Raw genomic sequence first — 27959 nt, 5'->3', positions numbered from 1 at the left:
TGTCACAGCAGACCAGTGGTCCATTCAACACTTCGTACACGGTTTGTGTCTTCTCATTGAAGGAAACAGCCCTTATCCCAATTTCTCCCTGTGATTTTGCTTTCCATTCCTTCCTTTTCTAACCCTTCTGAACTTTGTCCTTGGGTGGATATTACCATTTTTGACCTCAAATGATTGATGAGTGTAAGGCATACACACCTCCCTAGTCTTGTTGTTCCCCTTATACAAACAAACTCACTGCCTTTTAGTCAATGCTGACTCAACAGCGAGCTGCTCGGAGAGTTTCCGAGACAAACTTTATGGGCGTAGAAAGCACCAGCTTTCCCCTGCCGAGGGGCTGGGGCTTTCAAACCTTGCCTTCCGCAACCCGACTCATAACCACTACACCCCCAGGGCTCCTTGGCTCCCCTTAGCCACCTGTCTGTCTTTGGCCTGAGAAGTGAGCCAGACTGGAAGATAACTAAGGGTAATTAATAGTCTTGGGCTCCACCAGTCTCTAGCTGACCGGTAAACCTGGTCTCTTAGGATTTCGAGATTTATCCCACATTGCACCCACTCTATCTAGAACCTTCTCATGCGACCCTTTCAAAGCCCTTGGCTTCTTCCTAGCACTCACTTTGGCTCCTTGGAGTTCTTTTCTGTGTGTGTGTGTGTGTGTGTCTCTGTGTAGAAAGCTGAAGCTAGCAGGTGAGAGTGCAAATGCATGAATAGAATGCACCGTGCGTGGCTGGGGTGTCTCTCGCTGTGCCCCACACCTGGAAAGACCCCACTCTCCCCATACCCACGTCTCCTCTTTCTCTCTTGCAGTAACGTGCCTAGTGTTGGGAGCCTCGCAGACCCAGACTATCTGAACACGCCACAGATGAACACTCCGGTGACGCTCAACAGTGCCGCCCCTGCCAGCAACAGCGGGGCAGGGGTCCTGCCCTCGCCAGCAACCCCCCGCTTCTCTGTCCCCACACCACGGACCCCCAGGACTCCAAGAACTCCCAGAGGTGGGGGTACTGCCAGTGGTCAAGGGTCTGTGAAGTATGACAGCACCGATCAGGGGTCACCAGCCTCCACCCCCTCTACTACGCGGCCCCTTAACTCTGTGGAGCCTGCCACCATGCAACCAATTCCTGAAGCCCACAGTCTCTATGTCACCTTGATTCTCTCCGACTCGGTGATGAACATCTTTAAAGATAGAAACTTTGACAGCTGTTGCATCTGCGCCTGCAACATGAACATCAAAGGGGCAGATGTTGGCCTCTACATCCCCGATTCCTCCAATGAGGACCAGTACCGTTGCACCTGTGGGTTCAGTGCCATCATGAACCGCAAGCTTGGCTACAACTCAGGACTCTTCCTTGAAGATGAGCTGGATATTTTTGGGAAGAATTCTGATATTGGTCAAGCTGCGGAGAGGCGTTTAATGCTGTGTCAGACCACCTTCCTTCCTCAGCCGGAAGGAGCCAGAAAGTCCCAGGAGCCACCCATCAGCCTCCTCCTCCTGCTGCAGAACCAGCACACACAGCCCTTTGCCTCTCTGAGCTTCCTGGACTATATCTCCTCCAGCAGCCGCCAGCCGCTCCCCTGCGTGAGCTGGACTTACGACCGGGTGCAGGCCGACAACCACGACTACTGGACAGAGTGCTTCAACGCGCTGGAGCAGGGCCGGCAGTATGTGGACAACCCCACAGGTGGTAAAGTGGATGAGGCACTGGTGCGAAGTGCCACTGCACACTCGTGGCCACACAGCAATGGTGGGTGTCCCAGCATGCACTTCTGAAACAGCAGCTTGCTAGTCTTCTTCACTTAAGGAAATAACCAGCATTTTCATTTCCTGTCTTAAAAGACCTCTAAAGGAGAGCTAGCTATACCAGTCATCCTAATTTAGGGGGACGATGCCGCACATCAACTTGCCCCCAGAGAGGAGTGATTATTGAAAACTCCTTCTCACATGCATTTCAATTAATGGGCAGCCCTCTGACTTTGAGGCAGCACAGGTTCCAGGAGGTGCAAACTGAGCATCCACACTCCCCCGTATGGCGTGTTTAAACCCACCCCTTCGGCCACACTACGCTTTTCTCCTTCCCTGGGTTTCCTGGTACTTGTCGTCCCGAACTGGGATCACACTGTGCCTTGTATCGTGAGAGCTCCAGGTGACAGACAGGCAATTTTATGAGTAGGGCTCTGTGGTGCCAAGCCACTGTGTCCCCCAACTCTGTCAGTTCCCAGACCGCGATGCATCTGGGGAGTCACATGTTGCCTGATGGGAGGCTCCCACCCCGGTGAACTTTATCCTCTTAATTGCAAAATAGGCATTAGCCAAATAACCACATCAATCTGTGTCTCGTCATAACTGCGGTCACTGATGAAAGTCTGGGGTGGGGCGTCTGCCCAGCCTGCAGGTCAGGGGATCCTCTCTGAAGGAGGAGGACTATTCACTGGGACCTCAGTGAAGAGCCCACATGAACACATTAGCTGGGTCGAGAGAGTGGGGAGCAAGGAATTGTGTCCAGGCAGGAGTAGCCTGTGTGAAGGCATCCGAGTCGTGGGGAGCCGGGAACCCTCAGAGAGTTCAGGAAGCTAGAGGCCATCAGGGCTTGACTAGTCTTTGGAGACATCCTGGGTTGGGTCTCCATCCAAAGAGCACTGACCAAGCACTGAAAGGTTTTAAGAAGAAGCACTGACATCACCTTTGTGTGGTTGAAAAAAATGAAATGTGCTCTGCCCGTAATACAGGTGTGGTTAGAGACTGGCAGGAATCGGGGAGTTGGACCATCGCAGTAGATGAAATAAGAAATTGTAGCGTGGCTGAGGCTTCTCACAGTACGATGGAGAAGATGTCAGCTGGTGTCTCAATGAGAGGGCTGTGGAGCTGCAGGGCTTGGGGAAGGGTTGAGTACTAGGGACAAGGTGAGTGAGGTGTTTAAGATGACGCTGGCGTGTCAGTTGCACACCTGGGTAGGAACTGGAGCATTTTAGAGATGGAAACACCACAGAATTCTGGAGAGAAAGGTCGTACATTGAATTTGGTTGGAAATGTGGTCCTTTGTGAAACAACCAGGTAGACCGGTCAGGGAGACGCTGTGGTATCCATGGGCTCAGACAGGACCACAGAGAGAGAGGATGGGGTCTGACGCGAGTGGGAAGGAAGAGGCCAGTTGATGGCAGTGGAGAGGCAGTGGCTCTAGGTGCGGGTAGGCAGTACTTGTTGATGGTGGGAGAGCTCTGTGGAGTCGGGGCACAGAGGCCAGAGGAGAGGGGAGCCTGAAAGGATGGTGGATCCTGCTTCTGTAGGGGGAAAGGCTTCTTAAACCCCTCAGGTCGTGAGGGAACAGTGTCTAGAGGCCAAGGGAGTCAGGAGTGATACAGGGCAAGCAGGAAAGGCTTCCAGGCAGCAGGGACCCCTCAAGAAGTAGCACCAAGGGTCAGGGTCAAGCCAGGAGCCTCACAGGTAGCAGACTTGACCGTCTGTTTCCTGAGTGAGTGTGAGAATTGAACAAAACACAGTCTTTTCCCCTAAAAATGTGGAAGGTGAGCTCGGCTGGTTTCTTTTACATCTTAGCTTTACAGATCTATTTGGCTGACCACCCAACACACCCAGGCAAGTAGAAACTTTGGTTCTTTGACCCCTAATCAAGGATAAAGTATGGACACCTGCTTTTGCTGCCCGCCACCCCCACCCCCATGGCTTTCAGGCAGAAAAGTTGTGTGTGTGGACAGACCCACTGTGTCAGAACATCTGGAAGTGGAGGGGAGTACATTTTGCTGTAGAGAAGGGCTGGGTTGTGGAGGTGAAGGAATGGGGGACCAGGCCTGTGTTCAGTGATCCTGACCATAGTGCTTTGTGTCTGTCACCTTCCGACTTCTAGATGTGGGTACAAGGGATTTACTCTCCTCTTTAAGCCAAGAAGGAAACAAAACCAAACCTTGAAGGGGAAAGGGGACTGGTAGCAGCTGGTTTGGCAGGGCCCTACAGCTCCACAAATGCTGCCTGTGCACAAACGCTGCCAGGGTGCCGAGTGTCTTAGGCGCAGCTGGAGACCCAGACTTGTGCAGGCTGCTTCCTGGAGTCAGTTGTTCAAGTGGTCGCTAGCTCTTAAATAGCCATCCTTGCCTCTTTCCCAGAGAAATGGAAGGGTATGGGTGGCACCCTCAAACTTGGTTAGCTCTTTCCTCAGACTGCTAAGCATTGAGGCCCCACCCACCCAAACATACACACATGCACGCACTCATGCACGCGTGCACACTATCCAGTCTACTTTGAGAATCCCTCCCCCTGATACTTGCCGTAGGAACCGTCCTTAAACTATGGGTTAGCCTACCTGGCACACAGATGACAGCCTTGTCCTGCTCGTGCCCGGTTCCTGTGGCTGTCCACGAGGTGGTCTCTCTGAGTTTCCTGTGAGAATCTTAAGAGCCTTCGCTCTGCTTTTTTAAAGTGTCTGTTTAATCTATTCCTTTCTACCTTCACTCATGATAGAATCAAAATATGGACATTTGTGTATAAAAATAATGCAATAACTTTTGCAGCTTCCCTTTCTGATGAAAAGCCCTGCAGACCAGTGTATGTGACACTAAAAAGAGCGGGCACCTAGTTTCCACTTTCACACAGCACCATGGTTGAGCTCTTTTTTTTTAAGTCATTTTATTGGGGGCTCATACAACTCATCACAATCCATACATACATCAATTGTATAAAGCACATTTGTACATTTGTTACCCTCATTCTTCTTTTTTTTTAAATTATTTTATTGAGGGCTCGTGCAATTCTTATCACAGTCCATATATACATCCATTGAGTCAAGCACATATGTACACCTGTTGCTCTCATCAATCTCACAACATTTGCTCTCTACTTTAGCCCTCAATATCGTTTGCTCATTTTCCCCCTCCCTCCCCCGCCCCTCCCCCTCCCTCCACAACCCTTCATAATTCATAAATTATTATAGTTTTGTCATAAGTTACACTGTCTGATGTCTCCCTCCGCCCTCTTCTCTGCTGTCCATTCCCCAGGGAGGAGTCTATACGTAGATTCTTGTAATTGGTTCCCCCCTTCTACCCCGCAATGCCTTCACCCTGAGCTCTTTTTATACAGGGTGACCCATGTCCCCTTGATTCTTTTCAGGAGTAACAGACACCCTCCCCCGGCTCCTGAGCCAAGCCCCATCGTCACCCCACCCACCATGGCTGAGAAGAGGGAAGGAGGGAGGTGTGGCCCCTGGTGAGCTGTGTCTTTGCGTTTCTCTTCCAGTGCTGGACTGCAGCATGCTCTCCTCCCAGGACGTGGTGCGCATGCTGCTGTCCCTGCAGCCCTGCCTCCAGGATGCCATCCAGAAGAAGCGCACGGGCAGGACCTGGGAGAACATCCAGCACGTACAGGGCCCGCTCACCTGGCAGCAGTTCCACAAGATGGCGGGGCGCGGTACCTACGGTAGATCTGACCGCCTTAGCACTTGTTGCTAGTCGTGCCCTGGGGGCCTAGTAGGTTACCTGTTTGGCTGCTCACTGCAAGGCCAGCAGTTCAAACCCAGCAGCTGTTTTGAGGAAGAAGAGGCTGTCGACTCCTATAAAGATTGACAGCCTAGAAACCCACAGGGGCAGTCCGTCCTCGTCCTGTAGGGCTGCTGGGAATCAGACTTGACTCGATGGCAGTGGTTTGGTTTGTGTGTCCGGCTAAGACTGATGAGGAGCCCTGGTGGTGCATTGGTTAAGCACTCAGCTGCTAACCCAGAGGTCAGCAGCTCGAAGCTACCAGCCACTCTGGGGGAGGAGAGCTGTGTGGCAGTCTGCTTCTGTAAAGATTCGCAGCCATAGACACCCTCTGCAGCCGTTCTGCCCTGCCCTGCAGGGTCGCCCTGAGCCAGAATCTTCCCAACCGTAACAACTTTGTCAGTTTCTGTCTGTTTGTCAGTCACTTGTGGAGTCAAGGCCTGTGGGAAACGTCTTCCCCGAGAGCTTATTTATGAGACACCCCCAACCCTGTCCCGGCTCGGCTGGCTGACTTTTTCTGCACCGCTCCCAGCTGCTGCCTCATGGCCAGGCTCCTGTAGGGAAGGCAGGCTTGCTGACTAGACAGCAAGCTTGAACTTGTTCTCGCCTTCTGTCTGACTCATTTAATGAAGGTCCATTTCATCTGAAAAATCTGAGAACATATTTTTCAGAGTGTCACTCTGAAATCATGAGATTCCAGATGCCAGAACTTATCGAGCAAGGTGCCAGGAACTTGTAAATTGTTCAGGCTGGGGGGCCCAGGGCCTCAGACTCCCTGCTAAATGACAATGTTGTCTTTAGGTTCAGAAGAATCTCCTGAGCCGTTGCCCATCCCCACTCTGCTGGTGGGCTATGACAAGGACTTCCTCACCATCTCACCATTTTCCTTGCCATTCTGGGAGAGGCTGCTGTTGGACCCCTATGGGGGCCACCGTGACGTTGCCTATATTGTGGTGTGTCCAGAAAACGAGGCCTTGCTCGAAGGAGCCAAAACTTTCTTCAGGGACTTGAGCGCTGTGTATGAGGTAAGAGTGAGACTGTGAGCATTGTTCTGATGACACGAGCCCTCGGGGGGAGGTTCCTGTTGGTGACTCAGTTTGAAAGAGCAAGTGTCTTCAGAGGCAATGGCAAGGGAAATTTCCATCATTGTTGGATGAAGAAAAGAACAAATTGGCAGGTTTTTCCAGGAGTCAGTGGCCTTCCCGCCGTGGTTTGACACAGTTAGAAGGCTTCTCTGATCCAGCCTTCACACGCATCTCCAGACCCCAGAGCTGATTCCCCCTGTGGCTGCTTGTGGTTTCCAAAGAGCCGTGCTCAGCAGGAAAAGTAAAGGCAGTGGATCTAACCCCCTGATTTTGTTTGGTTGCTTTTTTGAGAGGGATAAGGAGGAGGCCCTGCACACATTGTAACATTTCGGAACCTAGAGAAAATGTTCACACACGTACTCCCACCCCTTGTGGCAGTGTGTCATACTGTGGTTGGTGGTCAGCATGTTGTGGTGATGCAGAAAGCTTATGTCAAATACCACGAGGGTCTCTTGTGCTGGACAGGTTTCAGGGTTTTAGTGGAGCTGAGATTTGGAAGAAGACTGGCGATCTCTGAAGAAAAAGAGAATTTTTAAAAAATTGATCTGTGAAAGGCTTCCCTAATCACAGCAGGGTCAACTCTAAAGACAAAGATGGAGCGGGACTTTCTGGACTCAAATTAGCTAATGTGGCACCACTCAAAATTGAACAGCTGCAAACATCCATCAATAATTGGAACATGGGATGCCAGCAAAATGAATCTAGCAAAATTGGAGGTTTTCAGAAATCAAATGGAACACCTGAAGGTTGATGTCCTGGGCTGGGATTTGTGTGCTGAACTGGTCTGGTGGTGGCCATTTTGAATCCATCATGGAGTGGTGGTGCAGCCATCATCAAGAAGAAAATTTCATGATCGGCCTCGGAGTACAACATGTTAGCAATGACGGATGTTATCTATATACCTAGACCAAGTAATAGGACTATTGGACACATTTTTCTACCAATCCCTACTGACAGGTGAAGAAACACGTGTGACCAACTTTTGCATTTGCAATGAAAGAGCTAAAGAAAAAAATTCAAAGCGTCAGGTTGCTTTACTGAAGGATTCTATGGGCTGAATGTGGAAAGCATTAAAAGAAGACAGACTCCAGAGTCATGTTCAACCATCTCAAGAGGTAATATAAGATAGACAATGGAGGGCATCGAAAGAAGTCAAGCTGCACTGAAGGGGGCGTCACCAATGGCAAAACAAGGCTCTACGCATTGGCGGGATACCTGTTGAAATGCTCCCCCAACAGAGGGCTCACTGGAAGCACTCATTTATGCTAAGGCATTTGAAAGACAGCTACATGGTCAGCCGATGGGAAAAGATCCATATTTGTGCCCATTCCAAAGGAAAGCGACTGAACGGAATGTGGAAATTACTAAAGATGATCCTTACTATTATGTGGAGTAAAATTTTGCTGAAGATAAGTCAAAAATGGCTGCAGTAGCACAGAGACAAAAATTTGTGCCAGATTTGGAAGAGACTGTGACACAAAGGGTATCACTGCTGACATCAGATGGATCTTGGCTGAAAATAGAGAATACCAGAAACGTGTTTCTTTGTGTTTTATTGACTCTGCAGAGGAATTCAACTGTGCGGACCACAAACTGGATAACGTTGCCAGGGATAGAAACTCGAGGACAGTGAAGTGGGTGTGTTCACGTGGGGCCTGCCCCTGAGCCAAGAGGCAGCGATGCTAACAGAATGAGGACAGTACGTGGTTGTGTCCTTTCGTCATGCTTCCTGATTTGCTGAACTCATCATCTGAGAGGCTGCACCATGTGAAGAAGAACCAGCATCCGGATGGGAGGAAGGCTTCTCAACTACCTGGGATGTGCAGATGACCCCACCTTGCTTACTGACACTGAGGAGGACTTGATGCACTTGCTGATGAAAATCGAGGATCACAGCCTTCAGTGTGGATTACAACTCCATGTAAGTGAGATAAAACCTCTCACAAATGGGCCAGTAGAGGACACTGTGGTAAACGGAGACAAGATTGAACAGCTATCAAGTTGGATTCACAAACCATGCTCATGAAAGTGGCGGTCAAGAGATCAAATAATGTGTTGGGCAAATCTGCAGCACAAGACCTATTTAAAGTATTAAATATGTTAATATGAGCACTAAGGGGCACCTGTCCCAAGCCGTGGTATTTTCACTCACCTCATGTGCATGTGAAAACTGGACAGTGAAGTCGGAAGACTGTAGAAGAATGGATGCATTTGCACTGTGGGGCTGGTGAAGACTACTGAAAGCACCATGGGCTGCCATGAGAGCAAATGAACTTACCTCAGAAGAGAGGGAGCCAGACTGCACCTTCAGAGTGAAGTTGATGAGATCAAGTGATGCCATTCTCTCATGATGTTGGTGATTAATACTGAATCTGCATTGGCCTGCCTAAAAGAGCAAGCATCTATCTTGGAGGAAGTATAGCCACCATGCTCCTTCGAAGCGAAGAAAGTGAGGTTTCTGTCTCAGGTACCCAATAACATGGCTCTCTCACTCAGAAAGACCACTCCCTGGAGGGAGGACATCATGTGTGGGAGCGGGCCCCACAATGAGATGACAATGTAACAGAGGGTTCAAGTGTAGCCACGCTCGTGTGGATGGCCCAGGACCCAGGAGCGGGTCACTATGTTGTACATGGCTTCCTAACGAGAGGTGACTTAATTATGACTGATTTCACAACACTAAGTCTTAAGTTTTATATGTGTAATTCAGTGACACTGATTACATTCTTGGAGTTGTACAACCATTTGTGCCTTTCCTTTTGTGAGTAGCCATTCCTCCATTAGCATAAAATGCCTCCTAAAGTTCCCATGTAATCTTTTGAGTTGGTATTGCCAATTTCATCCTAGCTCTTGTTTTTCTATGATGTTTTATTTAACATAGTTGTTTTAATGTGAAACTTTGGATACAGATGTGACCATAGTAATTACAAACCCAATAGATCATCTTATATATTTATCAGGTATACTTGCGTATAAGCTGACCTGAATATCAGTCAAGGCACCTAATTTTATCACAAAAACTGCATTAAAGTGCTGGAAAATTCGGCTTATACACGAGTATATACGTTAAGTGTATAGATTTATATTGCTCTCAACAAGTTAGAAACACATTAGTCTTTGAAAAGTCAAAGTTCTTTCTCTGCGAAAGTTCTTTGGATGCTTCTAATGTCTTCTTTATATTTGGTGAGATTAAATAGAATTAGTATTTTAAGTGCTTAAAATAGTCACAGGCACATCACAAGCGTGTAAAATGTCTTTCAGGTCAGGTGCTAAGTTCGACTTTAAAAAAATCCCATAGTAGAACATTCACTGCCTCAGTCGTGCACCGTGAATGGGTACAGCTTTGCGAGGAGGTGTGTGCTGTCAGAGAAGCCACTGACAGAACCCTGCCATGCTGTGATGGGTGAGCAGGGTCTGCTCCACGGATGCATTCCAGTGTGAAATTACAGTTGACCTAACACAGGAAACTTGTCAACGCAGTTCTAAAGCCTAGGCGGTCCCTTCACTCAAGTCTTGGACATAAGCTACACAGCTTTATGGAGTCACTGGTCTGGGTCAAAGACCTTTTTCTAGGATTGCTCACTTGGCTGTGAGCCATACCTGCTTAAGCAGAGAGAGGACACCAGTGGATTGCACAGGGCGAGAGAGCCTTCACTTCCTCTGCTCCAGTTGGGGCTAATGGTGTTGCCTTTCCTGCTGGTGAGCAGGTACCTAGCAGCTTCCCTTTGGCAGGTACATTGTCTAAATTCTTCGCTCTTTGTACCCATGTAATGCCTTAGGAGACAAATACCTGAATCTGTGACCCAAAGTAACTAAAAAGTGGTAGGCACGCTCCCTGTTGCAGTGAGCTCAGCTAGTGGGTGGTCTACAGGTGCCTGCCTCAGCCTAGCACATGGCGCTGAGGGTGGCGGTGGTGTCTGATGGGGATGTGTCCTGCGTGGGCATCATCTCAGAGGCTTAGGCAGACGTCTTCTCAGTCAGCCCCAGAGGCAGTTTTACATGTCAGTCATCTGTCACTTGGGTGGGTGGATGAGGGGGACACGCAGGGCAAGCTTAGGTCTGTCCTATCAGAGGCTTCCCTCTAGGTTCGGGAGAGGCAGCCAGCCGCAGAGGGGCATGTGACAGCTGTCGGAAAGGGCTGGCTCATGAGTCTGGGCTGCTCGTTGCAAAGCTGAGAAGAGGCGGAGAGGCCACCATGCTAGGGCTGTTCGGACTGCCCTGCTCATTGCCCCTGTGTGCGATGAACTCTCTTTCAGATGTGTCGGCTGGGGCAGCACAAACCCATCTGCAAAGTGCTCCGGGACGGGATCATGCGTGTGGGGAAGAGTGGGGCACAGAAGCTGACCTCGGAGCTGGTGAGCGAGTGGTTCAGCCAGCCTTGGGGCAGCGAGGAGAGTGACAATCATTCCAGACTCAAACTGTATGCGAAAGTTTGCCGCCATCACCTAGGTAAGCGGGAGCTTGCTGGCTGGGCAAAGGGGACTGGGCAGGAGAACACTCCTCGTAGACTCACGTTCTTTCAAACATGGTAAAGCTGCCTGGAGCAGCCCTGTCTAATTCACCCCTCCGGCACACACCCCCCCTTTCCCCCCTTTCCAGGAACGTGGTGCCATGACAGTTGAGTTGTTTGAACCCACGCTTTCCAGAGACCTGTGGAGATGCACAAGGCCCCATTTTGTAGTGTGCACCCAGGAGCCTGAAGGGCCCTTGGAGTGAGTCCACAAGGAGAGAGTTAACACAGGAGAAATTCATTCTCCAAAAGAAGCTTCCCCCCAGAATTGTTCCTATTGTATCCATGTCTGCATAATACAGCTTGTTTACTTGTTGAGCTAGCATTTCAGTTGATGTAATGATAGGCTTTGTGGTCTGAAAGCATCATATTTTTTAAATTGCTGAAGTTCGGGTTCATTCTGACACGGCCGCCCTCACTGAAGCTACCTTTACGTGTCCTCTTCCAGCACCTTATCTAGCCACCCTGCAGCTGGACAGCAGCCTGCTGACACCACCCAAGTACCAGAGCCCACCAGCAACAGCACCGGGTCAGGCCCCGCCGGGGAGTGCTGGGCCCTTGGCGCCAAATGCAGGATCTGCAGCACCCCAAGCTGGCAATGCGTTCAACCCCACCTCCAACAGCAGTTCTGCCAACCCTGCAAGTGGTTCTGGCCCTGGGGCCTCCGGGGCCCCCGTCTCAGCTTCCACCTCTGCCCCAGGCATGAGCCAGATAAGCACTGCTGCCTCTTCGGGGTTCAGTGCTAGCATTGGAGGGCAGAACCCCAGCGCCGGGGGCAGCTCTGCAGACCGAGCGCAAGGGACCATCGGCTGTGGTGGGGACCCTGAGTGTGGGCAGAGCACCTCGCAGGATGGACAAGAAAGGTATGTGCCTTGTGCTTGGTTCCAGCAAGTGGCTTCCGAGCGGGACTCCTCTACCCCTTGACCGCATTAGTCTCTCGAGCCTAGTAAAGGGCTCAATTTCTTCCCCAGAGAAAGTAACCATCGGCACTGGAACACTGTATCCCAGAACCACGCTCACTACTGTTCCTTGATTGCTGTAGGTCGATTGACTGGGATGGGAGCCTGTAGGATGGACAGAGTAGTAGAACTGCCTTTGTGGGGTTCTGAGGCTGTAACATCTTTCTCCCTTGGAGTAGCTAATAGGTTTTGAACTGCAGATCTTGTAGTTGGCAGCCCAACTTGTAACTCACTATGACACCAGGGGTCCTTCCATACATGTCAAGCTGGTTGGTCTGAAGAAATTTGCAACCCTCAGAGGGATAGCATTCTGTAAGACTGCTATGTGAAACATCTCACACATCAGGAAGAGGAGGTTGGAGGTGATCTCCATGGGGAAGGACGCTTGTCCTTTTCTGCCCGCTCTGGGTGGGTTTGCCTTTTTCTTGGTAGTGTGGCACTCACTGAAGTGAACTTGGACCTGTACTCAGTGCCATGCGGCTCTTGCCCTCTTAGTCCTCCCTCCATGTGACCCCGTTTTATTTTGTGCATCTCACAAGTGCCTCCCTTCCCAGTGTGACAGACAGGGAGAGGATCGGCATTCCCACGGAGCCCGACTCTGCAGACAGCCATGCCTACCCCCCAGCTGTGGTCATTTACATGGTGGACCCCTTCACCTACACTGCAGAGGACGACTCCACGTCCGGGAACTTCTGGCTGTTGAGCTTGATGCGCTGCTACACGGAGATGCTGGACAATTTACCTGAGCATATGAGGGACTCTTTCATTCTCCAGGTGACTGTTCAAATTTATTGTTTACTGCTGAAGTTGTAAAGAAAGGGTTCAGGCTTTAGAATTTTTTTCAATATAATAAAAACCTCAAAACGAAACCCACTGCCACCAAACCCGCTGTGTTGATTCTCATCGTGACGCTTTAAGACTGAGAACTGGCCCTGTAAGGTTTCCGAGACGGTAATCTTTACGAAGTAGACTACCTCATCTTTTTCCTGCAGACTGGTTGGTGGGTTTGAACTGCTGACCTCTGGTTAGCAGTCATGGCCTGCTGCACTAGCAGGGCTCCTGTTAGAACACAGGAAGGTATCAAAGGAAAGATGCGTGATTCCACCTCCCAGGTTCAGCAGCATGTTCAGATCATCCCTAGCCTAATTAGATGTTTGCGTTTATAGCCTAGACTATATTATCAGTATTGTCTTTTTTTAAAACATGATTTATGAACTTTTCCTTGTGTTACTTTAAAATTCTCACACCTTTTGAATCACTATATACTTCCCATTTTCAACCGTTTCTGTTTAAGTAGGTATTTATTTGCTTTTACAGTAGGGGAAAACCCCGATTATGAATGAAATAGTCGTAAAAACCTTTATAGCTTTTCTGAAATCAGTGTGTCACTTGAAGTGGACTCTTCTAGGTGGACACTAGCTTCTGACACCACAGTTCCAGTGCTGCTGTGATTTCATAGGGACAAAGGAGGGGCTGTAGGGTTTAGCTGAATCTAATGCTGCCCTCACCACAGCCATCTTTGAGAATGAACTGATAGAAATGAGTGCCCTCTGAACTGGTTGTTGGTTCCCTGGCTTGGCCGATTGTGCCATGGGCGATCTGACCCTAGAGAAGCTGGGCACAGCATCTGCGTCATAGAGGGCCACGGGGCTCCCATTCAAACCCTGAACCCAGCGAGGAACAGAAGGGGCAGACTAATTTCTCAATGGCAATGTATGTGACAAACATCACACACCTCTTCTTAAATTCCTGGCAACAGCTGTAATTTCAGATTTGGTACCACTGGGAGGAACGGGGATTGAAGTGTATGGTCTGACGTGTACCCGTGTTAAAGCTCAGGTGTAAGTGAAGAGGTCGTGTCCTTCCATACTCCTGCTTTGTCCTCAGACTAGACCCGCTCTGTCTGTGTTTGTGTTGTAGATTGTGCCTTGCCAGTACATGCTGCAGACAATGAAGGATGAGCACGTGTTCTACATTCAGTACTTGAAGTCCATGGCATTTTCCGTGTACTGCCAGTGCAGGCGGCCGCTGCCGACACAGATCCACATTAAATCCCTCACGGGGTTCGGGCCTGCAGCCAGCATTGAGATGACCCTCAAGAACCCTGAGGTGGGTACAGGCAGGGCTGAAACCTGCCAAGAAGCACAGAAACCAAAAAGACCAGTCTGAGTGGCTCTAACTAATCCAGAGCCATGCAGGGCTCATTTCCCTCCGCTGAAGTCTGATGTTGCCCTAAGAACCCAGACAAGTCAACTCTTGGTACATGGTACCTCATTTGGCAAATATACTTAACACGTGTAAATAGAAACATTCAGTGTAACTAGAGGTATTATGCTTTTCGCATTTTGAAGTGAAGCTGTGCCTTCCACTCATCAGGGAGATACTCCACATTTTCTCAGCTGCCCCTGCCCTGGTGTCTGCTGCCCACACTTGCAGCAGCGCTCTGCCCGAGAGTGGATTTCTTCCTCTTCTCGGATGGAAGTGGAAACCAGCTTTCCGTGGATTCATGCTTCTGGTGGAAATGCGGAGCACCAAAGCCAAACAAAAAACCATCTTGTGCCACGTTTAGAATTTCCAAAGCCTTGAAAACCCAGTTTCAACCACTGCATGCACAATAACACCAGCAGACGGCTTTTCACGGGAGACTTTCACAACCACAGAGCTGGTGATGTGGGTGGGCCAGGAGGGCTGTGTAACACAGTTAGTCATCCCGCTCCTAAGTAAAAGCCTGAACTCTTCCAGCTTCTTTCCCATCTTCGTGTCCATTAGCACACCGCTCCATTTCACCGCCTGGGACGAGGTCCCCAGGGGATAAATCCCTATTGGTAGCCATTCATCGGTGGGCACTGAGGGCTCCAGTCACATCCTGAGAGAAAGACTGCAGGGCCCACGCAGTCTGAAATGCCTGCTCCTGGCCTGCCACGGACAGCGTGCTGCTCTGCCGTGGCGCCTTCACTAGTCACCTGGGTGCCACAGCCGCAACACAGATGACGGTGTTGTCTTAGGTAACAGCTGCTGCTTGGATTTTAGCTTGCCTGTGTGAAGAGTGCGGCGCGCGTGCACACACACGTGTAGTCTAGGGGCAGAGACATGCTGCTGGCCGAGTGCTCACTGAGTAGGACCCGCACAGTGCCCAGCCTCCCCCACCAAGAGCAGTCACATCTCCATCTCCCTTGGCGCGTTTCTGAACTTTGCACCCTCTCAAATCTGGCATCTTCCATACGGCGTTGGGGTGCATCCCTTTATTCTGTGTGCTGTTGAATACTCGTTTTGTGAGTGTACCACAATTTATGATCCGTGCTACCATTAGTGGGTTATTTCCAGTTTGTACCTCGGGTCTTAATGTGGAGATCCTTCTGGTCCTGGTCCTGGTCCCTGTCCACAGGGTCCTAGCGCGTGCTTCCTTCAGCCGTAGCAGTGACTGCCCAGCCCTTTTATGGATGGGCCCTGTGCCCGACAGCCCCCCCCCCCCCCCATGGGTAGTAAAAGAACTGGTGTTTCGGGTTCTCTGAACCTTGGTTGGTGCTTCCTGCCTTTGAAATGGTGGTCACTCTGGTGAATGAGTAGCAGTAACTTCTTGTGGTTCTAATTTCCTTGTTCTAATGAAGTGGGACCAGTTTACTTTCAAAAATAGAATAGTGGGGGTTTCCCAGCCTAGGTCATGGCAGCAGGATTCTTAGCATTCTGCACACACGCGGGGCTGCAGTTCCCCATGAGCTTGCTGAAGCCCCGTGTGTGTGCATAACCACTCAGTGGAGGTGGAAAGGCTGCGTCAAAAGGCCGGTGCTCACGCAGGCCTGCTTTTGGTTCCAGCGGCCCAGCCCTATCCAGCTTTACTCCCCACCCTTCATCCTGGCTCCAATCAAAGACAAGCAGACGGAGCTGGGTGAGACGTTCGGCGAGGCCAGCCAGAAATACAACGTGCTCTTTGTGGGCTACTGCCTGTCTCATGACCAGCGCTGGCTTCTGGCCTCATGCACTGACCTCCACGGGGAGCTGCTGGAGACCTGCATTGTAAATATTGCTTTACCAAACAGGTGAGGCCCCTGCGTACTTCCGCTCTCTTGGCATCTAACGGGTTGTCTTTCCATGTAAGACTGTAATAACCGAGTTCTTCGGGACCCCCTGCCTGCAGATCTCGGAGGAGCAAGGTCTCAGCGCGTAAGATCGGCCTGCAGAAGCTGTGGGAGTGGTGCATCGGAATCGTCCAGATGACGTCACTTCCCTGGAGGGTCGTCATCGGGCGGCTGGGACGCCTGGGCCACGGGGAGCTTAAAGGTGAGAGGGGCCTGCAGCAGCGGGGTGGCATGTGGACAGGCTCTGACGCCAGCCTCTGTCAGCCCCCTTCATCTTCCCACCCCACACCCACTGGTGATTCTTACAGAGCACTTGGGGATCTTGGTGGAAGCCCTTTTAGGCACATACCAGATAACCCAGTGGTTTTCAAGCTTTTCTTTATTCAAATGGAGCCCCCCAGCACACAAAACAAGGACAACAAACTACTTTTAAACATACAATGTTACATCAGAGATGTCAAAGCCATAAGAGCCTAGTCTTGGGTATCTAGGCAATGGTTTGCAGATCTGGTCCGCCACCGGGGTTTTCTCATCAAAGTGGCTGCAGAGAGAGTAACAAGACGACGGGGAGGCTGGGAGCCGGCAGGAGAAGTGCTGACACTGGAGGGAGGCCCTTGACCTGCCGGCACCAGAACGTGCCGTTGTCTCTTCACTGGGAATGCTTATGGGGATTTGGGAAGCCCTCACACAGTAAATGCTGCAGTGAGCGATGTCCCCGGGCTGCCCAGCAGTTGGTGCAAACAGTCTGTTGGCACACACCTGGGTTCCCACCCTTCCTATCGGAATGGCTGTCTTACTTCCTGAAAGCGTTGGGCTGGTCACACTGGGGCTCACACAGGCCGCTCTCCTTTCCCTAGTGTGGCCGGGGCCCTGGGCCTGGGTTGGTTCTGCCTTCGCTGTCCGTCTGCTGTCCCGCCTCACTTTGGTCTGGCCACAGCAAACTAAACATGTAAGAGGAAGTTGTGTCCTGTTGTCTGTCCACTTGAGCGGGCCCCTTATCCCTGGCCATGCAGGGGAAGAGCCAACCGCATCGTAGCCCCTGCCTTGCTCTGTTCCCCAGTGAAGTGACAGGAGAAGTGGAGTAGGAGAAGGTGGGCCAGGTGCCGTCACCAGGTGACTTAGGTTGCACTGCCCCTGTGACCTCACGAGACCCTGGCGTTTGATTTCAGATTGGAGCATCCTCCTGGGAGAGTGCTCCCTGCAGACAATCAGCAAACAGCTCAAGGACGTGTGCCGCATGTGTGGCATCTCGGCTGCTGACTCGCCCTCTATCCTCAGTGCCTGCCTGGTGGCCATGGAGCCCCAGGGCTCCTTTGTGGTGATGCCAGGTAAGCTGCTGCCCGGGCTCAGTCTGGGCAGGCGTAGCCTTACGGCTCCTTTCAGGGCCCGTCGGTCCGTTTGGGACAGAAACGAGAGTTATTTTTCAGTCTGGGTCAGGCCAGAGTCCATCGGCATGATTCTGTTAGCCAGGTATGGATTTTAATCCCCTTTGAAGAGTTTGGATGGTGAGGCGGGCAGGGCTGAGGCATGTTACACCCAGGCCCGCACCACAGTCTGCTCAGTAAATGCGTGTGGGCATGGGGTGTAAAAGAGCAGGCTGGTGTAAAAAAACTCGGCAACCAGGCAGCTGGTACATCGAGATAGTCCTCACTGGCCACCCACCCGAGTGGCTGTTCTTGGCCTCACTGAGGGCTTCGATGATCCTAGTGAGGAGCATGAGCCAGAGCTCAGTGTGTAATAAAATGTTAGATCTGATAAAGAGTGAGTTGAATGAGGCACCGTTCCTACAGTTCTATATACAGTGTAAGTAACCACAGCTAACTGGGATATTGATGTTTGGAAATAGTTGTCAGTGGTAGTGTAACCCGCTGTGTGGAGGGGCCTGCCTGATCAGAGCTGCAGGCACCGAGGCCATTTTTCTCAAGACTAAACAGACCAACCCACTCGGCAGCCCAGGGTTTCCAAGGCTGGAGCTCTTCATGGGCGTAGACAGCCTCCTCTTCCTACTGAGAAGCCAGTAGTGAGTTTGAACTGCTGACCGTGCTGCTGATGGCCCGGATCCTCACAGGGGAGTTGGTTTTCATTCTCTTTAAGATGCTGTCACGATGGGCTCTGTTTTTGGCCGAAGTACTGCCCTCAACATGCAGTCATCTCAGCTCAACACCCCTCAGGATGCGTCCTGCACACACATCTTGGTGTTCCCCACGTCATCAACCATCCAGGTGGCTCCAGCCCACTATCCCAATGAAGACGGCTTCAGTCCCAACAATGGTGAGTGCCAGGCTGGCAGGTCTCTTCCTGTAACCACTGGGCACCGTGAAAGCTGAGAGACTACGTAGTCTCCGTAAGGCATTTGTTAAGACTTTGTTGTTTAAGATATAACGAGTAATTACATTTGAAACTGTTTTGACATTTTGCCCTATGAAATGGAGCAGGAGGAAAGATGCCCTTTTTTATAAATGAGGGAAGTCTGTGGATAATGGGATTAAAAGACAGGGTAATTCTCCACTACCTTTTCAAAGCCCGTTCACGGTGTCTGGGTTGCGGGTGCTAATTTTTTCCTCTTTGACCCTTCCCTTCTGGCCGGACCCATGGCTGGGAGCTCTCACGGCTCAGTCTACAGACGGAGTCGCCTTTGGTGGCTGTGCAGAGGCGGTTCTGGGTTTCACTTCGTTGACTCAGGAGACCTGGGGCGCCTCTAATAGTTGTTCCTTCTCTCTCTCCTCCCTCTAGACGACATGTTTGACCTCCCTTTCCCAGACGACATGGACAATGACATCGGCATCTTGATCACTGGGAACCTCCACTCCTCCCCCAACTCCTCCCCCGTCCCCTCCCCCGGCTCTCCCTCAGGCATCGGTGTGGGCTCGCACTTCCAGCACAGTCGGGTAAGGGTTCCTAACGACGGAACCATCGGGGGTGCGTGCTCTGCTCTGGGAGACTGCGGCTCTGTCGGGAACTGAAATGTGTTCTTTTTTCCTGGTGCCTACCTCAGTGTAGTCAGAAAGATGGTCCTGGACGATGGCCTGGGTGCAGGCGACAGCGCTCTGGCGTGCACCCGTGGTCCCTCAGAGAGAGAGTGTTGCGCTGCCAGCCCTTCGTTGGCGACAGTGGACATGGTTGCTGTGTCCTCACTTCCCCACCAGGCTGCTAGCTCTGGGAAATGGGCAGAGACGTACATGGACAGAAGCAGCGCTGCTCACACCCGTGTGGAGACGCACACACATGCGGAATGGAACCTCTGGTTCATTAGCTAGAGGGAGGTGACAGACTACCTTCTTGTCCCGGAGCCTTGAACCCCAGGCTCTGGCTCCTGCCCATTTCCCTGTCACACAGGCTCCTTTGCTTTTCGAAGCTGAGAGCAGGGTGACTCCGAGACACGGAAGAGGAGGAATGAGGAGTCCTGGTAGTTGTAGTTGATAAGATTGGGATGTCCCAGTTTTCAGGGTGCCCTGCTGAAGGTGCAGAAAGTGTCCACAGAAAACCCCTGTTGGCGAAGACAGGTGTCTTTGACAGTAGCCGGTTGGATGGCTTTGGTGGGTCGCTGGAAAAGAGCGCAGTTGTGAAGAGCCTGCAGCTGCCAGAGATGAACCTTCCTGCTGCTCAGTTGACTCCTAGGGTCTGCCCGTCTTCCTCCCATGGAGCGGCTGGTGGGTTTGAACCGCTGTCCTGTGGTTAGCAGCTCCGTAGTGGGCATCGCTTGGAGTGGATCAGCAGATTGGACACTGCTGATCTTGTCACCTTGTAATTTCACCAGTCGGTCAGCCTCAGGACCGCTAACCACAGGTATACACCTACCAGTTGTACCTTGAGAGAAAGGGGCTGTCTGGCCTCAGAAAATCTACAATTGGGTCATTGAGAATCGGAATGATCACCAGACTTAACATTCCACAAGCCACAAAGTTTGCCTCCTCGCTTGCCTGTGACCTAGAGTTGTGGGAAAGGGATTGGACACTGCTGATCTTGTGTCTTTCAGAGCCAGGGTGAGCGTCTGCTGTCGAGAGAGGCCCCGGAAGAGCTGAAGCAGCAGCCACTGGCCCTCGGGTATTTCGTCTCCACTGCCAAAGCCGAGAACCTCCCCCCGTGGTTCTGGTCGTCCTGCCCGCAGGCTCAGAACCAGTGCCCCCTCTTCCTCAAGGTTGGTGTGCTGGGCCTTGCAGAACGGGCGCACGCAGTCCCTAGTGGGGCAGATAACTCGCCCTCCCGCTGCCCGGGAGCTTTGTTGGAAAAGGCTGGGTGCCGACACTCACACAACAAAAGATCACTTCTTCCCTCTAGGTGAGGGGATCTAGAACAAACACCACTTTTACCAACAGGTCAGCAAAACCCCGAGGCCTGGCCGTCTCTCTCTGGGCCTAGGGAATGAGTTGACCCAAAGAGATGCTGGGAAGAGAGGTTATTTCACGCCTTCTTTTTGTGAAGCCATGTATCAGATACAAACTGTAAAACTTAATCTTTTGCTATCATAACAATGAAGATGGGTTTACTAAACCAAATATGGAGACATTTTTTTAGAAGATAGAAATTGTACAGATTACATGATGGTACCCATGACCCAAACCCACAACAACTAGTATAAGCACTTCCCTTTCAGAGTGGGAGAATGGTGAGGCTTTCTGCTCCCATAGAGAGTCCCCTGGGCAGAGCTCCACCCTGTCTGATAGGGCTGACGTGAATTTATCTGCTAGTGAAGAAGGGTGCTCGAGCATTCCCACTTCCTTCGGTGTTAAGCTCCGTTTGCTGTCTGCCCATTCCCAATAAGAAGAGGGCCTCACAGGCTGAGTCACGGTTTCCCACTTACCACCGGTCTCTCTCCAGGCGTCACTGCACCACCACATCTCAGTAGCACAGACGGACGAACTTCTCCCTGCCAGGAATTCGCAGCGGGTGCCACACCCTCTGGACTCCAAGACCACATCTGATGTTTTAAGGTAACACTGGTTCCCAATGCTGGCGGCAGTTCTCTTCCTCTGGTGCTGATGGAAAAGTTGCTGTCTGGTGGGAGGGGCAGCGTCACCTGGGAAACCCAAAGGGACCCGTCTGTTGGCCTCCTGACCACAAGGTCGGCAGTACGAAACCATGAGTCATCCCATGGGAGAAAGTCTCAGAAAGTGCAGGGGCAGCTCTGTCCTGTTGTGTATGTAGGATCACTGAATCAGAACTGACTCCTTATCTACTGTGAGAAAGTAAGTATTTTCTAACTCCTAAATGACTTGGGAATTGTAGTGAAGCAGGCATGTAAGAGGCGCCTTGCTGGACACAGACCGAGGTGAGCCTTCACATACTGAGAAAAGTCATCCATGAGTTTGGTACCTCTGGCCGACAAACTCGAGTCAGAGAGAATCCGAGTCTCCCTGAAACAAGCTCCTCCCCTTCTTTCTTTGTAAAGACTGCATCTCGGAACCCCCTTGTGCTAGTCAGATACTCCAGCCAGCTCAGCTGCCACACCCCAATTGGGGTGACCTTGAGGGCAGGGAACAAGAAGAACTGCGTGGACGGGTTGTGCTCTGCAGGCCCGCCCAACGTGGCCCATCTCTCGCAGGTTTGTCCTGGAGCAGTACAATGCCCTGTCCTGGCTCACCTGCAACCCAGCCACCCAGGACCGCACTTCCTGCCTCCCTGTCCACTTTGTGGTGCTCACTCAGCTGTACAACGCCATCATGAACATCCTCTAAAGGAAAGCACTTGGCCTCTAGGGTCCAGGGGCCCGCTCCACTCTGCAAATGGCCCTCCCTTCTCCTCAGACTACTCTCCACAGTGCTCATCACCGCGGGACGAACACTTCTCTCACCTACCTGGAAACCTCCCTAAGCAGCGACTTTCCGCCCGTGGATGCTGTGTGTGGCCCCACTCACTGGTCCACAGGAAGGGTTGGTAGGGTTGGTTTTAAGAGGGCAACAGAAGAGACAGTATCCTTTTGCACAAGAGTCTGTTTTTCGGTCTCTGTTTAAACAGGAGCGTGATTTAGCCTTTGGATAAAACCCTCTAGCTGTCGGGGTGGCCTGAGCCCCAGCTTCCGGGCCTGCCGACAGCTCCCCAGTGTGTTCCTAGGAAGGTCTGGAGAGAGCCTCATGTTTTTATTTATTTTAAGTCGTTCTGTCACGTGGTGGGTGGGTGGGGGGTTGATGGTTTTGTTTTCATTTGTGAGGACCGGGGACAGTAGCTGAAAGCCAGCTCAGCTCTACCACGGGATTCTGACTGCGTACCTCGGTCCTCGGAGGAGGAGGGCCCACCGCTGGGAGGACCGTGTCTAAGCAGTCTCATTCCAGCAGTAGCTTTGGTTAAGAACAAACTGGATTTTCAAGGTTCTGCCACTTTCCTTAGAAGGGGCCATGATTCTGTACAGAAGGCAGACGCCCAGCTCAGGGTCCTGGCAGCAAGTTCCTTCCCAATGAATTGCTCCCGAAAGCCAGGCCTCTCCTCATTGGATCAAACGGGACTCATGTACATATCACAATCAAAAGTGTTTGCTCAGAAAATCAGCTATAAATAGGGTGAATTTTTTGTGGACCATAGGAATCTTATTTCAAAGAAATATGACAACATAAATTCGTACTTGAAGTTGAGCCTTCATGGTGGGACTTTTTTAAAACGCCTTTTAAAAAGTGACCGTGGCTGGTGGAAGCATTTCACGACTCCTCATTCCAGGCTCGAGAGGGTTGTCTTCACGGCTCGCGGTGCCGGGTGCTGCCCCGCAGTAGGCAGCCCCCTGCAGACTGCCAGGGAGAGGATCCCGCACAGCTAAACGTTCTTCCAAGAGACTTCCACATCATGGTTGTTAACAAAAAAGAAAAATGTAATAATCAATATGATTTTGTAAAAGTATTTTTCTTGAAATGATCTAACGTTTAAAACATTATCTTGAAAGCAGAGTGGCATGGCGTGGCGGGCCATGGGAGCAGAGCAGGACCGTGTTCCTGGACTAGGGGTTCTCTGTGCCGCCGGGGAGGGGGCGCCTTTCGCAATGTATAGGTTACAAATCTGATATATCAAACCATTTGTATCTAATGTGTACAGTGTAAAATCAACTTTAAAAATATTGCAGTGCTATTTTTTCTTAATCAGAAAGGAAATTTCCCAAGGTCTTTTGAAGAGCATAAAATGATGAAGATTGTAGACTTGTATAAAATTATCCTGGTGAGAAGACACATTGTAAAGTAGATATTTGTAATCTTTTACCACTTTGGGGTTGCTTTTTTCCCAGACTTCATCAGAACTTTGGATTTTTTTTTAAACGGGCTGTTTTTAATGCAGGGGGCTTTTCTTCCCTAGAAACCCAATTCTAATTTAAAAAAGAAATATAAAAAACAAACAAAAAAAACCCCTACGAAAACTCAAAAAAAAAAAAAAAAAAAGGCAGCAAAGGGTAGTTTTCATCGGGTGTCTTATTTAAGTTTTTTAAGTTAAGAAAAGCTGGTGACATATTTATACGTTTTTGTGCAAAAATAAATGAATGGCAATAGATTTTAAAAAATCTTATGTACTTCTGTGTGAAAAGTCTGTATAATATTTCCCTTAAATATGCATTATTTTACTTGTGAGTTTTTTACTGAATTAATCTGAAATGTACAAGCCCTGGATTTGCTACAGAGTGAGAAGTTATTTTTTTTTTTATTTTTAATTTTGGAAATTCTGCAGAAATCAGAACTCTGACCACGGTTTGGACTAAAGGGGGACGGGCGGGGCGGGCCAGCATGCTTGTGTGTCGCTTCAGAGCTGTACAGCTCTGGGCGTTCTCTTTCCTTTGTTTCCTTTTCCTTCAAGCGTTTTGCAGTGAGCTGCTTTTATATATAGCGAACAATTGGAAAGAATACAAAGACATGTGAAGTTCATTTAAGAGAAACTACAGTATAGCGCTGGTACAGTACACTAAAGACTTTGATAAAAGGCCTCCATTTTAAATGTCATTCATATATACCTTGTGGATGAGAGCTATATACTTTTACACACTTTTTTAGAGGAATAAATTATTGAATTACTGAACTTTTGAGTGGCTTTTTTCCCTGCCTCGACTCACCTCTGAACACCCCAAGACTTGGAGTCAGTAAGCGGCGCCCTGCCCCACCTGCAGCCGTTCTGAAGGGGGTGCTCCCATGCTCAGGGGACGCCTCTTGCGCCCACGTGTGGGGATCCAGTCTGTCTGTAGCGGAGGCAGCTTGTGGGAAAAGCACACCCGGCTGTATTACAGTTTGCACACGTGACTCCTGGGTCTGTTCGGCAGGGTGGCTCTGAGCTGAGCCAGGCGTGAGGGCAGTAGGGACATGGCCTGGAGCCCAGCCCACGGTGTGCATGGAGTAGTGCACCTGTCCCAGGACGGACACACCTGGCTGTTGGCTTTCCTGCTGGGTCTCGATGATGGTGGGATTCTACTCCTCTGCACAAGGAGAACAAGTGTAGAAGACAGCCGTGGGCTGGGTCTCCTGGGTGGGCAGAGGAGGTGGCTCAGCTCAGGCACTGGGTGTGCAATGTAGCAGTTAGCGCCCAGAGTAGGCGTGGTGCTTTCACAGCTGCTGCTGCTAGCTACACTGTGTGAGTGACAGTGGAATCCTGGGGCAACATCTGGGCACGTCAGGGGTCGCCAGCCTTGGAGTCCACTTAACTTGATCCGTCCTCCTGACACCTGGGCTGGGGCATGGATCCTGCTGCCCAGGGATCGGTCGGGGGACACGGTGCCCAGCCCCCACCAAGGGAGGAGCAGGCTGTCCACAGCAGGATTTGAAGCAGACTCCTCGTAGGACTGTGCTGCAACAGGACATCCGGGAACCTCTGCTCCTCGCCTCTGAGCAGGGTGGGGCTGGGTGAAAGAAGCCGCTTCCCGTTTGAACCCACCAGTCTGACGTGCTGGCAAGGTGCAGCTTTTACACAGCGCCCCATGTTGCCTTCGAATCAAGCTTCTCTCTCTCAACAAATCGCTCCTTTGAACGGTCATCATTCAGCGGCGTCCATACCTAAGGAGGCGCCCCTAGAGATTCCGGGGTCGCTCTGATTGCTGGCCGCCTCCCACGTGGGGTACAGTCCTCAGGTCAAAGCATCATGACGCCTGCTGCTTTGGGGGCGGACACCGCAGTCCCGGGCAGGTTGAGGTAGGCGTTGGGGAGGGTGCGAGGACTCCAGGACAGTCACTGACAATGAGCAGATGCTGCCAGGGGGTGGCAGAGCTCGGCACCTGGGGCAGCCCCGGTGTGTGTGTGCAGCGGGGCACAGGCTGGGGTCCGTCTTCACATCCATCTGGCCTGGTGTGTCACAAGGTCATTTGCATATCACTGGTTCTGGGGCCCCTGTCCTGCCTGTATGTCAGGCACAACTTAGTTTCTGGGTCTCACAGAAGCAGATGGTCACTCAGTGAGACTGGCCATCCGGAGCTGTGATCAGAGGCCATCACAGGGGACCCCTGCTGCAGGAACAGATGGGCCACATCGACTGGACGTGTGGCCTCTGATTGGTCGGACTGGGTTTTCACTGAGCTGCAGTGTTGACTTCCTGGTCAGTGGGCTTGTTTGCCCTCTCAGGCAGGTTCCTCAGTACCTCTTTTCTTAGCAAGCAAGCCTGGGACGTTGCTCCTAACCAGCCGCTTCCTGGGAAACTGAGGCACTGGCCACCCGGCTGAGTTGAGAAGCGGCACCAGGAGAGTTCTGTGGACTCAGACTTGTGAAAGGGTGCATTCCCTTGAACCTCAGAAATGGGGAGTCTTGTCAGGGGAGCTCCAGGTTCAGATACCTGTTGGGGGAGTCGTTTAGCAAACGGATGTTTCTTCTTCCTTTACGTTTCGGCCTTCTTGGCCTGGGTTGGTCCTCCCGGTGGTCTACAGGAAGGGTGAGAGGGTGGCCACACTCGGTGGCGGGGCCTTCTCCAGTCCATCACAATGGGCACCGGTTTCTCCTAGTGGGTTCCCCTCTTAGCAGCTTATCACTCTCAGTTCTGTTGTTAGAGTTTCCTGAAGCAACTGCCTGCGGGCGCCCCGCCATCTGCTGTTTCACCTTCTGCGTATCTCTGGGGTGTCTGCCCTGGCTCTCGGGAGGGCCGGATTCAAGTTCCTGTTATCTTCAAGGCAAGCTTCCTTCCTGTCTCCTCGCTTTGGCCAAGACAGGTAGACACTGACAGCCTGGGGGCTTTGGGTGTGTGTCAAACACCCCCCACCCCCCACCCCCAAAAGCCCACTCCTGCCAGTCTCACAGTGGCCGGGCCGGACAGCAGAACTCCCTCACAGGGACTGCCAAGCATCGGGATCTCTATGGAAGCAGACAGCCTCTCTTTATCCTGTGGAGCAGCAGGTGAGTTTGAACCACTGACCCCAACAGCCCGGCGTACAACCACTGCACCCGTGCTCCTTCCCAAATCATATGCACACTTCCTTATGAATAGGTATTTTTCCTAGGAGAGGGCCGCCTGCATCAGAAGCGCAGAGGTGTCTGGCTGCAGGAGGGACGGAGGAGCTGTGACTTGGGTGATGGGACTGACTGCATTCTCCATGCCTGGGGTGGTGGGGGGTTGTTCCTGGGTTTTTTTGGGTTTTTTTTGAGACCCTTGGTTCTTTTTTTTCTTCACCCACATTTTCCTTCTTTTAAAGCCGCCTTTGAGTTAACATTTAGTTAGTGTCTCGGACAGTAATCTTGTCTTAAGATGATGTACTCAGGCAGTGATCAGGTTTCTCAAACACTCACTCCCAGTTGTGTCCCGTCCTGGGGACAGTCAGGCCCGAGACCCACAATGCACTTCATGTTTCTAGAAGCCTCCTCTATAAGATCGGTGAATGGAAATGGGCAGTTCACTGCCAGCCATTAACCCAGGCGGCCCAGCTCCTCCTGCAACGTGCAATAAGATGTCCCTACCGAGGTGGCCAGCCGCAGTGTTTCTGTGCTAACTCCCCAAAACTCCGCGTGTGGCGTACATTAGAACAACAGCAAACTGAACCCACTGCCCTCGAGTCCATGCGGACTCAATGACCTTATAGAACTGCCCCTGTGTGATTCCCAGACGGCACATCTTTCCTGAAGCCGAGCGCCTCCTTTCTCCTGTGGAGTGGTTGGTGGTTTGGAACTGCTTGTTGATGGCCTGACGTGTAACCTACGACACTGCCAGGCCAGAATCTCATGTTCTTAATGGTTAAGAGTAAATGCCGTTTGCCAACGCAATAAAGTCGGATCTGATGGGAACCTTTTACACTTCCAGTCTTTTAATTTAAACTTTTAGGAATGGAAAGGAAACGCTTAATGATTCAGCTCCAATCCGACCTCACCGGGTTCTACAAAGTTCTCAGCAGCCACAGCGTGGCAGGTCGCAGACTGGACGGGCCTCGGGAGGCTGTGAGAGTTGACAGCTGGGCCACCTGGCACGATGTCACACCATCTGTGCTCGTTTGGGCGGCAAGTACTGGTAAGTGCTGTCACTGGTGGAGAGGAGGGGCTGGAACGCCCCCCATGCGAAGCAGAGCTGCCCTCCCTCTGTTCTTCAGCACTGCAGGATGGGTGCCCCAGGGATGCCCGGGGGAATCTCTGCATCCCGTCCCTTTCGTTTACAGAGTCATCCTTGCTTTAAATGACCCTGATAGTCACACAGCCCGCCGCCTTTACCTTGGCTAGAATCAGTGCTGTGTTTGACCTTCATTCCTTCCTACAGAGTGAGAGCATCCCACGGCCTTTCACTGGGTGTGCGCTCCCCAGCAGCATCCTGAGACTGTCGCCCAGCATCTAGAAACACCTGCAAGCCTTTGCTGGTTTCAGTTTGGCCTCTGTGTGTGTGGGCTCTGCGGCTTGCTTTTTACCTTTGAAACCACTGCTCAAGGCGGCCTGCAACCTCCCCAGCCCTCCCCAGCCGCACCATGAGAACCACCCCTCGCCCGCGTCAGCCT

The 27959-nt window shown here is 51.3% G+C and overlaps 1 protein-coding gene across 1 annotated transcript in view; it reads left to right on the top strand.

Annotated features, from left to right (window-relative positions):
• MED13L (mediator complex subunit 13L) overlaps positions 1 to 24094 on the top strand; it is a 229361-nt gene extending 205267 nt beyond the window's left edge. Inside the window, exons 17-31 of the mRNA XM_045296704.1 lie at positions 808 to 1745; positions 5243 to 5422; positions 6283 to 6506; positions 10823 to 11015; positions 11525 to 11939; positions 12590 to 12809; positions 13956 to 14144; positions 15849 to 16072; positions 16171 to 16313; positions 17281 to 17439; positions 18206 to 18382; positions 18845 to 18999; positions 20088 to 20249; positions 20930 to 21042; positions 21654 to 24094. Coding sequence (XP_045152639.1) covers positions 808 to 1745; positions 5243 to 5422; positions 6283 to 6506; positions 10823 to 11015; positions 11525 to 11939; positions 12590 to 12809; positions 13956 to 14144; positions 15849 to 16072; positions 16171 to 16313; positions 17281 to 17439; positions 18206 to 18382; positions 18845 to 18999; positions 20088 to 20249; positions 20930 to 21042; positions 21654 to 21786 — 3625 coding nt within the window. The 3' untranslated portion in view covers positions 21787 to 24094. The remainder of the gene's footprint in view (positions 1 to 807; positions 1746 to 5242; positions 5423 to 6282; positions 6507 to 10822; positions 11016 to 11524; positions 11940 to 12589; positions 12810 to 13955; positions 14145 to 15848; positions 16073 to 16170; positions 16314 to 17280; positions 17440 to 18205; positions 18383 to 18844; positions 19000 to 20087; positions 20250 to 20929; positions 21043 to 21653) is intronic.
• The last annotated feature ends 3865 nt before the right edge of the window (positions 24095 to 27959 follow it).

The sequence above is a fragment of the Echinops telfairi genome, unplaced genomic scaffold (assembly GCF_000313985.2).
Source record: "Echinops telfairi isolate 266 unplaced genomic scaffold, ASM31398v2 ScPeMD7_7412;HRSCAF=8450, whole genome shotgun sequence".
In the NCBI taxonomy this organism is placed as follows: Eukaryota; Metazoa; Chordata; class Mammalia; order Afrosoricida; family Tenrecidae; genus Echinops; species Echinops telfairi.
The sequence above is the reverse complement of the archived record's forward strand: the minus strand, read 5'-3'. Positions and strand labels throughout refer to the sequence as shown.